General features: G+C 45.9%; 1 protein-coding gene across 14 annotated transcripts in view; it reads right to left on the bottom strand.

Moving 5' to 3' along the window:
• Positions 1 to 2982: 2982 nt before the first annotated feature.
• MYO9B (myosin IXB) overlaps positions 2983 to 15118 on the bottom strand; it is a 118480-nt gene continuing 106344 nt past the window's right edge. For 9 of the 14 annotated variants that reach the window (XM_029051269.2, XM_029051275.2, XM_029051279.2 and 6 more), the window contains 8 exons: positions 14663 to 14791; positions 14379 to 14484; positions 12902 to 13033; positions 10844 to 10967; positions 8016 to 8063; positions 7441 to 7577; positions 6979 to 7106; positions 2983 to 6798 (listed from right to left, as the gene is read on the bottom strand). In XM_029051269.2, the coding sequence (XP_028907102.1) occupies positions 6368 to 6798; positions 6979 to 7106; positions 7441 to 7577; positions 8016 to 8063; positions 10844 to 10967; positions 12902 to 13033; positions 14379 to 14484; positions 14663 to 14791 (1235 nt within the window). In that variant the 3' untranslated portion in view covers positions 2983 to 6367. The other 5 variants (XM_029051276.2, XM_029051284.2, XM_029051274.2 and 2 more) reach the window with 4 other exon arrangements.

The raw sequence follows: 15118 nt of genomic DNA, 5'->3' as shown, positions 1-15118 counted from the left end.
TAGTGGCCACCATATATTACATCGCATAGGCTATGCAGCATAACGTAATGTTATATAGAGAGCATATTAATCCAGAGACTCTAGAGTCTGTCACAATTCCCATTCTTTGCTCCAGGAAACAGAAACATCAGTCAACTGCAGCTACTCTTGACTCTTATTCTTGCTGCTGCTTCCAATGTACTCGTACTCATAGGCAGCCCTTTTCTGGAGCTGATGGTGCTGGGAATGTTGAGGCATCACAGTGTGGCTTAGTGGAATGAGCGCAGGCTTGGGAGTCAGAGGACATGGGTTCTAATCCCAGCTCCGCCACTTGTCTGTTCCGTGACCTTGGATGAGTCACAACTTCTCTGTGCCTCGGTTACCTCATCTGTAAAATGGGGATTAAAAGTGCGAGCCTCCCGGGACAACCTGATTACCCTGTATCTACCCCAGTGCTTAGAACAGAGCTTGGCACATAGTAAGCGCTTAACAAATACCATAATTATTCATTATTATTATCACCTTCCTGAAACATTGCTCAGCACACATCTCCTCTTTTTTAATGGTATTCGTTAAGTGCTTACTATATGCCAAGTACTGTTCTAAGTGGAGGGGTAGATAATAATAATTATGGTATTTGCTAAGCGCTTACTATATGCCAAACACTCTTCTAAGCACCGGGGTAGATACAACCTAATCAGGTTAGACATGGTTCCCATCCCATATGGGACTCAGTCTTAATCCCCATTTGACAGATGAGGTAACTAAGGCACTGAGAAGTGAAGCGACTTGCTCGAGGCCACACAGACAAGTGGCAGAGCTGGAATTAGAACCCAGGTCCTTCTGACTCCCAGGCCTGTGCTCTATCCACTAGGCCATGCTGCTCTCTCCTCCAAACCTTCCACTCAGTGCCTATTTCTCTCCACATCAAATTCCCTATCAATGATTTCAAGACCTTCCACCAACTCTCTCTTATTCACCACCATACTCTGCTCCTCCTAAGCCTACCTAACTGTAACCCACTCTTCTCACCTGCCTCTGCCTCACTGTCCCCCCAGCCTGGAACTCCCCATGCCCCCAAATTCACCAGACCTGCAAGTCTTCCAAAACTCCCACTTTCTCCAACAAGCCTTCACCAACAAATTCCTAACATTCTAGGTCATATAAACCTTAAAGCCACCGCTAGCATTTATGTATGTTTTTATACTCACCCTCAGCATTTAAATAACATAGGTATATTCCATTCTAATTCCACTTACAGGTATTTTTGTCTACCCATTAGGGGGTAAGCTCCTTGTGGGCAGGAAACATGTCTTTTGCTTCTGATGTACTTTCCTAAATACTTAACTCCATTACTACCACAACAGTGCTCAGTTGCCTTTTCAAAATCGGAAATTTTTTGTTTGATAAGTCAAGGTCACCTATTGGCTAGTCACAGCAGACCTAAAAGCCCTGCTCTTTCTTTTCTTTCTTCATTCAATCATGTTTATTGAGAGCTTACTGTGTGCAGGGCACTGTACTAAACACTTGGGAAAGTACCACACGACAATAAACAGTGACATTCCCTGCCCACAACGAGTTTACAATCCTGTGGGACAACCTGATTACCTTGTATCCCCCAGTGCTTAGAACAGTTCTTTACACATAGTAAGCACTTAATACCAACATTATTATTATTGTTAGAGGGAGGGAGACATCAATACAGATAAAGTTACAGATATGTATTTAGGTCTATGGAGTTGGGAGGTGGGGGAAGAGCAAAGGGAGCAAGTCAGGGTGATGCAGAAGGGAGTGGGAGATGTAGAAAAGTGGGGCTTAGTCTGGGAAGACCTCGTGGAGGAGAAGTGCCTTCAGTAAGGCTTTGAAGGTGGGGAGAGTAACTACCGTATCTGAAGAGGGAAGGCACTCCGGGCCACAGGCAGGACGTGAGCCAGGGGTTGGCGGTGAGACAGGTGAGATCGAGGCACAGTGAGGTTAGCACTAGAGGAGCGTTGCCCAGGGCTCCCAGTATATCCGAAACCATCCCACTTCCTCGGATCACAGCCCTCCCATCCACACTGCTGAACTCTCCTCCTCCGTGAAGACTTCTCCACTTAAACATACCTTTAAGCTCCTCAAAGGCAGGGCTACCTTTTACTTCTATTGTCTGTCTCGTCGCTGACCCCTTGCCCACATCCTCCCTCTGACCTGGAACACCCTCCCCCTCCATATCCGACAGACCACCACTCTCCCCATCTTCAAAGCCGTATTAAAATCGCATCTCCTCAAAGATGCCTTCCCCGATTCAGCCCTCTCTTCCCCTACTCCCTCTTTCTGCATCACCTATGTACTTAGACCTTTACCCTTCAGGCACTTGATATTCACCCCACCCTCAGTCCCACAGCATTTATTTACATGTCCCTAATGCCTGTATTAATGTCTGTCGCCCTCAAACTGTGAGTTCCTTGTGGACAGGGACTGTGTCCACCGACTCTGTTGTATCGTACTCTCCCAGGTGTCAGTGCAGTGCCCTGCACACGGTAAGCACTCAATAAGTATCATCAACTGATTGATATCTTGTGTCCCCAGATCCCTAGTACAGTGATCTGCACCCGGTAAAGGTTGTTGATGAGGATATAATCTGGTTTTGGCATCACTGATCCTCCTATCACCCACCCACCCACTACTGGGGTATGTGTTAGAAAAATGCACTTCTGTAGTTTTGCCAAATTTCAGTTTAGAGGACTGTTGCAGTCTGGCTTCACCTGCACCCCGGTTTCGCTAAGAGTGAGACTTGTTTCACTGAAAGTACAATTACGTGTCCCTCCCTGACAAACTTTTCTGGGAAAATGGGACCAGCCCAGGAAACAAGGCACCATCCTGCATACCCGGAATGTTTGGCAACCCTAGCCATTTACCTAGACTGGTATCCCTTCATCATACTCTTGGATCCCAATCATGTTAAAACATGAGGCTGGTGTGTTTTGGCACTGAATGAATAGAATGCACATTATAAGCAAAACATGCAAATTAGAATTTATTAAAAATAGGCTGCAGCATTTGCTGGAAGGGAACAGACTTACTGCCTAAGTGTCCAGAGTGGCAACAAGCAGACATATCAAGTTGTGTTGGGGGGGGGGGGGGGTAGGGGGAATGACCTCTCAGGGGAGTGGGTCACACAGACTCCAGTGCTCCAGCGTGTCACAGAAATCTTATATAGAGGCTCTCAATTTCAGGTCTTGGCATTGCAGGAATACTCTGACACAGGTACAAGAAGGAGAAAGGGGTAGAAGGCTGGCTTCTCTCAATCTTTTTCAGAAGGACGTGCATCCTGGGGAACTGCTTCGGGATTGCAGAGGGTGGGAGGCAGACGGAGGGAAGCAATTCTTTCTCTAATGGCATCTGGGATTAAACAAGGAAAAAATGGGGAACATTTCTCCTTATGATTTCTATGTACGCCTCTGCTCTTCGTGCCTCATTTTCCTAAACTGTGCTCAGTTGGAAGTAAAAACGGTTTAGGTTTTACAATAGTCATGACGGTTCTCACTGGTCATAGCTGCAACCTGATTTTCTGTTCAACAGTCTCTGCCACAAATCAAACCCAAGAGGCACAGGACACACAGAACGACAACCAACTGCTCAAAGGATGTTTGGTTAAAGATTTCCTTCTCATGATAAACTCTACAACCCGAGAGAACTTCTGATCTCATTTGCATTGCAGAGATTTCACACCATGGAACCCAAAATGCAAAATGCCTCTAACTATTCACTCTCAGAAGTGTGTCCGATAAATGCGTGCATATGACAGGAAATTCACTTACTTCACAATGGGACTCATTCACTGGAGTACACATATACATGAGGCATGGTGAAACTTAACTGAAGCAATTGGAAATTGAGGCAAGCTCTGGCTCCTTGGATCAATGCCTGCCTAGCAAGAACAATGTGGTTGGCTCCTGATCCTCAAGAAAACTGTGCTGAAGTTGTTGTTGCTAAAATACTAAAGACCTGAACCAAGGGTCTGAGGGCACCTTCTTCAGATGTGCAGATGATAATTGGTCAGGGTAGCTGGCACTTTCCAAAATGGGAATAACAAGCTAAGTACACTTAAATGGAAAAGAATGGTCTTATAATATTCAAGTCAATAGGGAAAAGCACAAGTTAATACAACTGGGGACAAAAATCCTAGCACAAATGCAATTAGGAGGAGATATCAGAGGCCTCTTGAAAAATGTACAGATCTGAGTGTGAAATCTGGGTTCCAGTCCTCACACTGGCATACTGTGTGACCTCAGGCAACTCACTGAGCTTTTCTGGGTCTTGGTTTTCTCATCTACAAAGTGTGGGTAACAATACCCAACCTCCCCCTACCTCACAAGGACACAGTAAGGATGAAACGAGATAATTGAGGTGAAAGTGCTTTTAGAAGAATAAAAAGTGCCATACAAATACAAGGTACAAGCATTCCTACCAGAATGTGACATTTTTACAACACAAATTTGGAAGAACACAATGGAAAAATAGAAGAACGGTGCCATGATATGGCTGTGAACTGATTCTAGCATGACGCAGCTCTGAAGGAATGATTGTTTCAAATGTTTGCTTCAAGCAGGATCAAAAGCTTGCTGTGGCGATATGTACCTGACGATTAGCATTGCACAGGGAATCGATCGCAGCATTACCAATGTTTACTGGAAAATGAATTTTAAGCTGTTGCAAATTGATTCCCAGTGCCTCACTGCACAGAACTGCACAGAAGTAGCAAGACTATGCAGACTGCTTGAAACGAGCTCTTTTGTTCCCCACATCCTTCCTGGATTTCACTGTGTGTGAAAGAAGCCATGTACTCTTTCAATTGTTTTTGAACTATCTTCCCCATGAACCTTTATTTCTCACTGAAGCAGTGGTTAACAGAATTATTTTTTTGGAAGTCCTTGGGGGAAAGTTGGCAGGAATGCTACTACTATATACTGTAGGAGAAATGTTTGTATCGTTATTATAACAGCATAAAAAGGATCTGGGGCTCAGAGTTGTCCACGAGCAACTAATGCCATTCTACATTACACTACCAATGGAACCAGACGGAATTAACAGGAGAATGATGCGCAAAGGTGGGAAGTTATCCTTCCACTATTCTTTCGATCGGTTAGACCATTTTCGATCGGTCAGACCATCATCAGTTTTGATCGCTGCCCGTTAAAAAATAGATGTGGAAAAACAGAAGCAACAGTGAAGAAAGGCCTCATCTGATGCTCTCTGATGAGCAGAGAGAAATGCATCTCCGACCTCTGATTTCATCTTCTTTGGGCCCAGAAGCAGATTCAAAGCTATCGTCTATTAACATCCTCCTCTTGCACCACCCTCTCCGTCAGTGAATTCAATCGATGAATCGATCCATTGTATTTACTGAGCGCAGAGCACTGTACTAAGCGCTCGGGAGAGTACCATAGCAGTAGAAGCAGTAGGTGATGTTACAGACGGTATTGTCACTTTAAAAGACTCCGTGAGAGTGACAAAGATCTCGCATCTCTCATAACCAAGTATTATATGATGCTTGTTGAGTTCATCGATCAGTGTCAATCTTGATTAAATTCAGTTACTCTGCCTGCTGTTTTCACAAGGACATATTTTCCATGATGTTTGGTTACTGAAGTCATGGATTTCCCAACAACTTGGAGGAAAAAAAATATGCTTTGGGCACCTAGTAAGCACTTAATAAATACCATTATTATTAAATCAGCGGCCACAATTCTCACCATGTGAACTCAAGCATATATTTAAAGGAAGATGCATTATGTTAATATAAAAGTTTTTATATATATATAATATATATAATTTGGTCTTTCATTAAGGCGTTACATTAAAAAATTATGTAAACCACATACAAAGAAAGAGTTATTATAAAAACATACAAAAGTGAAGACTCAGGAGACAACGGCAGAGAGATCTGAACTTGATTTTGGTCCTATCATAGCTCTCTGTAAGCAAATATGAAAGGCACAGCAGCTGAAACAGCACCTAATCTAGCTTGGAGTTGGCAGACTCACTTGAACGGGCATTTTCTCTTGTGACCAAAGCAGATTTAATACCTATAAAGAATTCTGCAACTTTTCATTTAGTACTTCTTTGATAGCAGACTACTGATTTGTGAAAAACAATGCCTTATCCAGCAAACTTCCAAAAGATTGAGGCCAGTGATCTAGTTGGACAGACTTTCGCTCGGTGTTTTCTCTTCAGAAGGACACCTACCACATTTTGTTTTCCACCCAGATGTCTCATCCACATGCACACAAACACTCCCCCCGCCCCCGGGCCCCGAGTTTGCATTCTTCAAAGGTTTATGCTCAGTCAGGTCGCAATCACAACAAAGCCTGGCCATCTGATCCCGACTCAATCCATCTTGACTTGCTCACTGCGGGCCGAGTGAGTAAACGGGAGGGTCCGAGTACCTCCGTTTTGTCTCTGCAACCAGGCTGTATTCGTTTAAGGGCTCCTGAGCTGGGATGCTATCAGCCCCCGCTGCAATATACACGGAATGGATCGGATCCGTTCGCCGGGCAGGCTGCTCTCTTCGTTTCACGAGGGCCACGGCCTCCTCACCAGTCGAAGTTCTTCTCTGGACATTGGTCAACATGCCATAAGGGAGTTTGATGTTAGATGTAGGCATTATCGGAGTCCTCCGGGGAATCTTCATTCTAACTGTCATTGAAGTTGCTCTTTTTTTCACAGAAGAAGAATCCGGATAGCGGCTTGGAAGAATCAACGGATGGGATCTGCTGGCTGTTTCGGGAATATCCTTAGTGGGGATGCCACAACAGGGAAGTCCAGGTGAGGCAGTCCCTTTTCAAAGAAAGATACATCAATTACCGCCTGTGTTTATAGGCAGTAGATAGACCTATTACTGCCAAGTCATTTGCTCCTTACGGAGGCGTCGCTAATAGTCTAAAGAAAAAAAAATCAATCAATCAGTGATATTTGAGAAAGTAAAAAACAAAAAGTGCACACTACCTTAATACTGACCTTCCGTGTCCACCCGCCCGCTTTTTTCATCCAAAAGGCTCTCAGTGCTGACTGATGTCTCTGAATCTGGATTTTCTTCATCAGAGCCCCGCTGATCTAGCTCAGGTAATCGATAGGCTATGTCTTCCCTGGATCAAGAGGGCACAGTGGGACTTAGGAAGTCCAAATGAAGACAGAAACACGACCACAAAAACACATACTGCTCGCAGGCCAACTCAAGATCAACACCAATCCAATTTAAGAACACAAATGCCAAACTGGGTCAGACCAATGACCACCCCAACCCAGTAAATCGGCCTCTCGCGGGGGCACCAGAGGACACCCCTGGAAGAACAGTGTGAGTGGCCCTAATTTGATCATCAGGTGTTTCAAGTAGACCACTGCTCTGAGGAGCAAGTCCTCAGAGGGGGAGGAAGTAGGAGAAGCGCAACCCAGTTGCTAGGCGGCCAAAAGCAAACTTACTTTTCTTCCTTTATGGACTGAATGTGTTCAATCAGAATCTCTTTCTCCCGATCATCATCTGCATCTAATTGCTCCTCCTGAAGAATCCCTAGGTTGGCTAAGTTGCTGTCACTTGCCTTGATCTTGGGGCTTTTGCTCTGGAACAGAGAAGGGAGTTGTAAGGGGACGTCTCTCCAACTAGGTGAATTAAGGTTAGTTGTGATACACGGTAAGACTACCAGAAGAAGCTGAACGGGTGTTAGTTCATACGCAAGAGGGACTTCCTAGGCCAATTTCTCTGAAAGTAATTTGAAGTCTAGCCAAATCGACTGGCTAGACTCCATCAGTGGCCAGTCTGTACGGCTCTGAACGGCCAAGAACAATTTTCCTCCTGTGTGTTGTTGCAGTTCAGCCTCTCCAAAAGCAGAACCCAGTGGGGAATGCCGCTGCAATGAGGCATGCACTTTCAGTTGAATCAAGCTGGACCGCAATTGAAAGCTGCAAACCAAAGAACTGATAAGAAGCCATAAAAACCCAGATCATGCAGTGTCAGAAAGAATCATGCATTATATGAATCCACCAAATTTTGTACATACCAGCACCCCCTCATAGGGAGAAGAAAACCCCAGTTTTAGAGGCCACTGCTAGGAAGAGATGAAGACCAGGTTGACTATATCAAACATACAAGGTAACATGGAGGTTTTTTCTCCAAATAGAAGAAATTTCATTTACTTCATTAAAAAACAACCCCCAAAACAAAAACTATCCACCCACTTCTGCATGCTGGGGCAGAGGAAGTACGTTGGGTTTGTTATATTTATTTCATCTGGTGATATCTTCCTGCCCCACACCATCACTTCTCTACACTTACAAGCAAGCGGGAAAAAAACGGTTTAAAACGAGCAGATGTTTGTAGGCTTGGACCTGTGAATTTTCAGTGACTACAAGCACACTTGATGGCATTAGCTAAATATTAACTCGATGTGCCAGTGAAGATATGCCTTAGCTGCCTGTGGCCAAAAATAATAATAATAATGTTGGTATTTGTTAAGCACTTACTATGTGCAGAGCACTGTACTAAGCACTGGGGAAGATACAGGGTAATCAGGTTGTCCCACGTGAGGCTCACAGTTAATCCCCATTTTCATTCATTTATTCATTCAATAGTATTTATTGAGCGCTTACTATGTGCAGAGCACTGTACTAAGAGCTTGGAATGTACAAATGGTAACAGATAGAGACAGTCCCTGCCCTTTGACGGGCTTACAGTCTAATCGGGGAAGATGGACAGACGAGAACAATAGCAATAAATAGAATCGAGGGGATGAACATCTCATTAAAACAATAGCAAATAAACAGAATCAAGGCAATGTACATTTCATTAACAAAATAAATACGGTAATGAAAATATATACAGTTGAGCGGACAAGTACAGTGCTGAGGGGATGGGAAAGGAGAGGGGGAGGAGCAGAGGGAAATGGGGGGAAAAGAGGGTATAGCTGCGGAGAGGTGAAGGGGGGCGGTAGAGGGAGTAGAGGGAGAAGGGGAGCTCAGTCTGGGAAGGCCTCTTTGAGGAGGTGAGCTGTAAGTAGGGTTTTGAAGAGGGGAAGAGAATCAGTTTGGCGGAGGTGAGGAGGGAGGTAACTGAGGCACAGAGAAGTGATTTGCCCACAGTCACCCAGCTGACAAGTGGCAGAGCTGGGATTCGAACCCATGACCTCTGACTCCCAAGCCCAGGCTCTTGCCACTGAGCCACGCTGCTCCAGTGATAGATCGAATATGTATTTTTTAGTACAAGTACAGGGTGTTAACATTTACACCCAAGACTGTAAGCTCATTGTGGGCAGGGAATGTGTCGTTATATTGTTGTGTGGTCCTCTCCCAAGCCTTTAGTAAAGTGTCCTGCACACACACACACACACAAAGTGATCAATAAATTGATCGATGCACTCAATTTAGTTTCCACTTGCATGGGGTTGTAAAAGAGAAAGTAATGCATGAGGGATATGAGGGTCTCACTAGATGAGCGGAGCATAATCAGTGGTATTTACTGAGTGCTCAATGTGTGCAGAACACTGTAGTACTGCTTGGGAGAGTACAATACAACAGAACCGGTGGACCCATTCCCTGCCCGCAAGGAGCTTACAGTCTGGAGGGGAAAACATACATTAATATGAATAAATTCCAGCTACGTACATAAATGCTGCCGGACTGAGGGTGGGGTGAATATCAAGTGCCTAAAGGGTACAGATCCAAGTGCACAGGCGAGACAGATGGGAGAGAGAGTAGGGAAAAAGCGAGCTTGAATGGGGGAGGCCACTTGGAGGAAATGTGATTTTTAGGAGAGTTTTGATGGTGGGGAGAGTGGTGATCTGTCATATATGGAGGGGGAGGGAGTACCAGGTGAGAGGCAGGATGTGGGTGAGGGGTTGGTGGCGAGATAGATGAGCTCAAGAAACAGTGAGAAAGTTGCGTTAGAGAAACGAACTAGCTAGATCGTAGTAGGAAATCAGAGGTAAACTTAGGAGTGGGTGAGCTGACTCCTTTAAGGCCAACGGTAAGGAGTTTCTGTTTGATGTGGAGGTGGATGGGCAACCACTGGAGGTTCTTGAGGAGTGGAGAGATGTGGACTGAATTGGTAATTTAGAAAAATGATCAGGGTAGCAGAGTGAAGTACGGACTAGAATGGGAAGAGACAGGAGGCAGGGAGGTCCGCAAGGAGGCAGATGCAGTAGTCAAGGCAGAATACAGATCAGCACAGTAGCAGTTTTGGAGAGGGTAAAGCAGATTTTAGCCATGTCATGAAGGCAGAATGGACAGGTTTTGGCGAAAGATTGAATATGTGGGTTGAATACTTCCTTAGCTCCAATTTACATCGTCTCCACTGGAGGGGTGAAGCGGAGAACTCGGGGTAATTTCGTCAATTTTCTGCTTTGTCGGTCAATACTTGGGCAGGATTGATTTAATCTGAGGTCAACTCCCCCTGGGGTGACATCTAGCCAGTTCTGGAGTATTTCTTTCATCCTTCACACTATTCAGTTTTTTTATTACCTCTCATTTAGCCTGGAGACCACCTCATATAACTTGCCCTGTGCCCTCCAAACCTAACTTCCTCTCAGAAGCCTCTGAGTCTTTGAATCCAAGTGCACTCTGGGACCCAACATCAGCAAGCAGTAAGCCAACTCTAGCTAGCTTTCGGCAACCATCCTCTTGAGTGGAGTCTCAGTGTAAAAGGAATAAGCAGTGGAACTGCAGGGCAGTCCCCTCTGAAACCAACGGTTCCATCTCTCTGTCTCATCACGTGTTCATGCAAATAACTCACGTCCAACTGAGAGAGAAAAGCTGCAAGCCTTCAGCTCCAAGTCCGTTTCAGAAACCCCAAATCCCTCATACCGCAAGACGCTTTGTTATTTTGGATACTTACCGTATTCTGCTTAAGAAATGACAGTCTGCGGAACGCGATGGTCTCTGCTGCTTCTAGTTGGTTAATTTCTTCCATTTTTATTTTGTACTTTCTCAACTGCTCCTTGATTATCATCTCCACACACCTGCAGGAAATTTGGCAACGGTTTTCATCTCAGCACTTTCCAGAAAGAGAGCCAATTCTTCAGGCAGAAGGGGCAGGTGCCCCAGGTTCACCACCCTGCCTCTGCCCTCCTCACACACCTAGCTATTGACTGGCTCACTGCCTTTGTGGGGCAGGAGAGGGAAAACCAGGGGACCAATTCATCAGTGGTACTTACTAAGCGCTTACCCTGTGCAGAGTGGGAGGGGACAATACAATGGAGTTTCCTGACTTTCCCATCACTGCAGAGAGCACCAGCATCCTCCCAGTCTCACAAGCCCGTAACCCTGACGTTGTTCTCGACTCCTCTCTCTCACTCAACCCACATAGTCAATCTGCCAACAAATCCTGTTGGTTCTATCTTGATGACACTGCTAAAATCCACTCTTGCCTCTCCATTTCCCACTTCCTTCTACATCACCCTTTTACTTGGATTTGCATCCTTAATTCACCCCTCCTTCAGCCCTACAGAACTTAGGTACATATCTCTAATTTACTTATTTATACTAATGTCTGTCTCCCCCTCTCCACTGTAAGCTCACTGTGGGCAGGGAATGTGTCTACCAGCTCTGTTCTACTGGACTCGCCAAGAATCAGAACAGTGTTCTGTACACAGTACACACTCGATACGACTGATTGATCCAACCAAACTACTACCACGCTAAAACAAGCACTTATCGTACCCCGCCTTGATTACTGCATCGGTCTCCTTGCTGACCTCCCTGCCTCCTGTCTCTCCCTACTCCAGTCCATACTTCACTCTGCTGCCCCGATCATTTTCTACAAAACCATTTAGTCAGTGCTTCCCCGTTCCTTAAGAACCTCCAGTGGTTGCTCATCCACCTCCACATCAAACAGAAATGCCTTACTAAAGACTTTAAAGCACTCATTCACCTTGCCTCCTCCTACTTACCTCCCTAATTTCCTACTACCACCCAACCCATACCCTTTGCTCTTCTAATGCCAAACGATTTACTGTACCTCAGTTTTGCCTGTTTTACCACCAACCCTTCGTCTACGTCCTGCCTCTGGCCTGGAACTCCCTCCCTCTTCCTATCTGACACTCACTCCCCACCTTCAAAGCCTTATTAAAAAACACATCTCCTCCAAGAGGGCTCCCCAACTAAGCCCTCATTTCCCACTCCCTTCTGTATCACCCCTGCACTAGGCTCTGCTCCCTTTTTTCACTCGACCCTCAGCCCCACAGAACTTACGTGCCTATCCGTACTTCATTTATATTACTGTCTCCCTGTCTAGACTGTAAGCAGGTTAGGTGTCTAACAACTCTGTTAGTCTGTATTCTCCCAATTGGTTAGTACTGTGCTCTGCACAGAGTAAGTATGCAGTAAATCCAACTGATTGACTGACTGAGTTGGAAGACCCGATCCTTGCCCTCAAAGAACTTACAATCCAGTGGGCAGTGGTGCTAGTGAGAAGAACCACCACCTCCTGCCTCCCCAAACCACATGGAAACCTTGAGGTAGATTGCCACAGCATTACAGCAAGTGAAAAGCCAGTACGTCTGCCTATGTAGCCTGAAGAGGAACTGGTGACGATCAGGACAGATCAAGAGAGACCGAGTTGCACACTCTTCTGGGTCCAAATTCCTCGTGCTGCATATATATTCAAATGATGGGTCCTTCAGAGCAGCTAACCTGTTACTGACTGCTAGTTGCTAAGAGGACGTGACAGTTAAGTCACTGTCTAAAGTTTCAATTTGCTCCTCACGGCTGCAAGCGGCCAGCCCACACAGTACCGGGGCCGAAATGGTGAGCAATGGCCAGACTACCAGAAAAGTGACCGGCTTGTGGTGCCCCCGTGGACGCTCCCCAACAGCCAGGAGCCCAAAGGTTTTGAAACAGCTAAAAGATGCCACAACGATCTAATGAATTAAACGATAAGACCGTTGAGACTCACGTAGTTGTCTTTAGGACATCCTTCATGCTGGTCAGGGGATCAGAATTATCAGGGCAGCGCAAGAGACAGGGTGCAAAGACGATGGCCAAAGCGCTGGGAGACATCCTATTCACCTCTTCGATTTCGGCCACTCTGTATCAAAAATTGGGGGCCAATTACAAAGAAAATTCATCCACTACACACAGAGAGCAAATACGGATCTTCCCGAAAGAATTCACAGGTGTGGTGACTTGGGGAAATTACTTTAAACAGGAATAAAAAGCCCGGTTTAAGTACAGAACAAATAATACTTGTTTCTTAAGACCCGTGATGACAATAATAATGACGGTACTTGTTTAGCACTCACTACGTGCCAAGCAGCGTTCTAAGCGGTGGGGGAGATACAAGGTGAACAGGTCCCATCTGGGGCTCACAGTCTTCACCCCCATTTTCCAGATGAAGTAACTGAGGCAAGAGAAGTGAAGTGACTTGCCCAAAGTCACACAGGGGACAAATGGCCAAGCCGGGATTAGAACCCACGACCTCTGACTCCCAAGGCCGGGCTCTTTCCACTAAGTCACGCTGCTTCTCACAATGTTTTCGCAATGAAAATACTGGCCCTTTCGACCAACTGAATGGTTCCCCAGAACTTGGCTGGATTGATAGCTTTTCTCTCTCCCCCAGCAGCTTCCAGGATTCTGCCCAACTGACTCGTTTCCTCCAACTCCACGCATGGAATGCGATTTCCAGTGGTTTTAGAGCTAGTGTTCTTCTATCACTCTGACCTCTGTTCTTGGTCTCTATCCCCTGCCCACAAGCAGCAGACTGGCCTAGTGGATAGAACCCGGGCCTGGGAGTCAGAAGGTCACGGGCTCTAATCCCGGCTCTGCCACTTGTCTGCTCTGACCTTGGGCAAGTCACTTCACTTCTCTGGGCCTCAGTTCCCTCATCTGTAAAATGGGGATGAAGACTGTGAGCCCCACGTGGGACAACCTGATTCCCCTATGTCTACCCCAGCGCTTAGAACAGTGCTCGGCACATAGTAAGCGCTTAACAAATACCAACATTAATTCCCTCATCTGGAAAATGGGGATTAAGACCGTGAGCTCCGTGTGGAACAGGGACTGCGTCCTACCCGATCATCTCATATCGACCCCTGCGCTTATCGACCCCAGCGCTTAGAACAGTGCCTGGCACATAGTAAGCACTTAACAAATACCCCCCCAGTAGTACCCTCACAGCACAGCCACCCCTTCAAGCTGCTGCCCGGAATGTCCAAGTGGGCGATGTTTTGGACTTCAATTCTCTCCCACTCAGGCACCACCCTAATGGGTACATGACCCAAAACTTGCCTCTGTCAGAAAATTTCCCAAGAGGAATCCCAGCTCTCTTCCAACTAAATTCCTGACCACCCCGTGATCTACTCTTCTGGGAAAATGGAACACTTGCACAGATGGGACATTTAATTGTCAGATAAACCATGAGAGGAATAACTTGCTTGACAAGGTGAAAGATAAGCCGCTCCAGGCTTAAGTGATTGGCCTCGGGAAGCTGATCGAGTACAGTGTATATAGCCGTGAGCTGCTCCTGCTTTGCGGGCAATTCTGCAAAGAGAAAAGGCATGAGATAATGAGGCCAAGAGGACACCGAGTGTTGCTCTCCCGTGACAACAGGGAGAAGTTGCTCTCATTAGCTTGAGGGACGCAGAATCTGGGGCTTGGTTACATGCTGGAAAGAGAAACACTTCTAGCGTTACTAGAACATTCTCGGAGAGACACTCACCCACTGCCTTGAGAAAGTCGTTATACTGAGAAAATGTCATGAGGGGCTCTGGCAACTCTCGCAGCCACAGCTTCAAAACCCCTGTGATGGCATGAATGGGATAATTCTCCAGCTTGACCGAATTGGGATCTGAGAGAGAGAGAGAGAGAGAGAGAGAGAGACAGAGAGAGAGAGAGAGAGAGATTTGCTGTGAAACAGGAGCAATTTACATCTGGAGAGGGAAAGGGATAATCTGTAGCAAACCTATTGAAAAACACACAAAGAAAGAAGATTCAAGTAACATCTCGTCTCCAAGAGATGACGCAGATACAGGAGGGTACTTAAGAGTAAAGGACTGTTCTTCTGGGTCAAAGGGAAATAGGATCTGTGCTATCTTGCTCTCTTACAAAACAGTGATGATGGCTTGAATACTGAAGCAGTCTTTAACCTGAGGGCTCAATGTCAGGGGGGTGGGAA

The sequence above is a fragment of the Ornithorhynchus anatinus genome, chromosome X1, assembly GCF_004115215.2.
Source record: "Ornithorhynchus anatinus isolate Pmale09 chromosome X1, mOrnAna1.pri.v4, whole genome shotgun sequence".
Classification (NCBI taxonomy): Eukaryota; Metazoa; Chordata; class Mammalia; order Monotremata; family Ornithorhynchidae; genus Ornithorhynchus; species Ornithorhynchus anatinus.
The sequence above is the reverse complement of the archived record's forward strand: the minus strand, read 5'-3'. Positions and strand labels throughout refer to the sequence as shown.